Source organism: Asparagus officinalis, unplaced genomic scaffold, assembly GCF_001876935.1.
Source record: "Asparagus officinalis unplaced genomic scaffold, Aspof.V1 AsparagusV1_Un7300, whole genome shotgun sequence".
NCBI classification, from domain to species: domain Eukaryota; kingdom Viridiplantae; phylum Streptophyta; class Magnoliopsida; order Asparagales; family Asparagaceae; genus Asparagus; species Asparagus officinalis.
Window position 1 is genome coordinate 1 of NW_017979559.1, and position 620 is coordinate 620.

The 620-nt window shown below is 60.6% G+C and overlaps 1 protein-coding gene across 1 annotated transcript; it reads right to left on the minus strand.

Annotated features, from left to right (window-relative positions):
- Positions 1-3: 3 nt before the first annotated feature.
- LOC109828741 (ornithine decarboxylase-like) lies at positions 4-615 on the minus strand (the record flags this gene model as incomplete). The annotated part of the gene is made up of 1 exon (XM_020395670.1): positions 4-615. A coding segment is annotated over one exon (612 nt), but the record flags the coding sequence as incomplete, so codon positions are not given.
- Positions 616-620: the final 5 nt, after the last annotated feature.

Consider the following 620-nt stretch of genomic DNA (forward strand, 5'->3'; position numbering starts at 1 on the left):
CCAGTACTCCCTCTTCGCCCCTCTCACCCTCTTCCCTATCACGCACGTGGCCAGCGTGGCCGCCGTCTCCGTGAAGCACCTCCCTGGCTCTGCGATCACTCTCAGCCCAGCCCAGTCTTCGAAACGAGAATCGATTGAGCATTTTATCACTTTTGCTGCCTTCTCCAGCAGTGGGCCTGCGTTGAACCCTCCGCCAATATTCAGCACGCTCATCCTCGGCAAGCCCATTTCCTCCGCTAGGTCGAACGCTTCCCTGGCCGCTTCGATCGCTGCGTCGTAGGTTTCGAAGATGGTGGCCGAGATGCCGATGTGGAACGAGACGCCGATAACCGACAGGTCCATTGACTGGGCGGCTTCTAGCAGAGGGCCCACCTCGTCGGGTAACGCACCGTACTTGGCGCCCAGGGAGCGGCGGACCCCGGTGCTGACAGGAGGCTTGATGCGGAGCAGGAGCGAGCATTGGGGATGGTGCTGACTCATCTTGTGGAGCTCGTGCACCGAATCGAATGTGGCGAGGTTCACATTGACGGTTCGGGCGTATTCGATATGCGGCCCCGCCTTGCAGGGGTTGGCGTAGACAATGCGATCCGGGGAGACGCCAAGTGAGAGCACCGACTCAA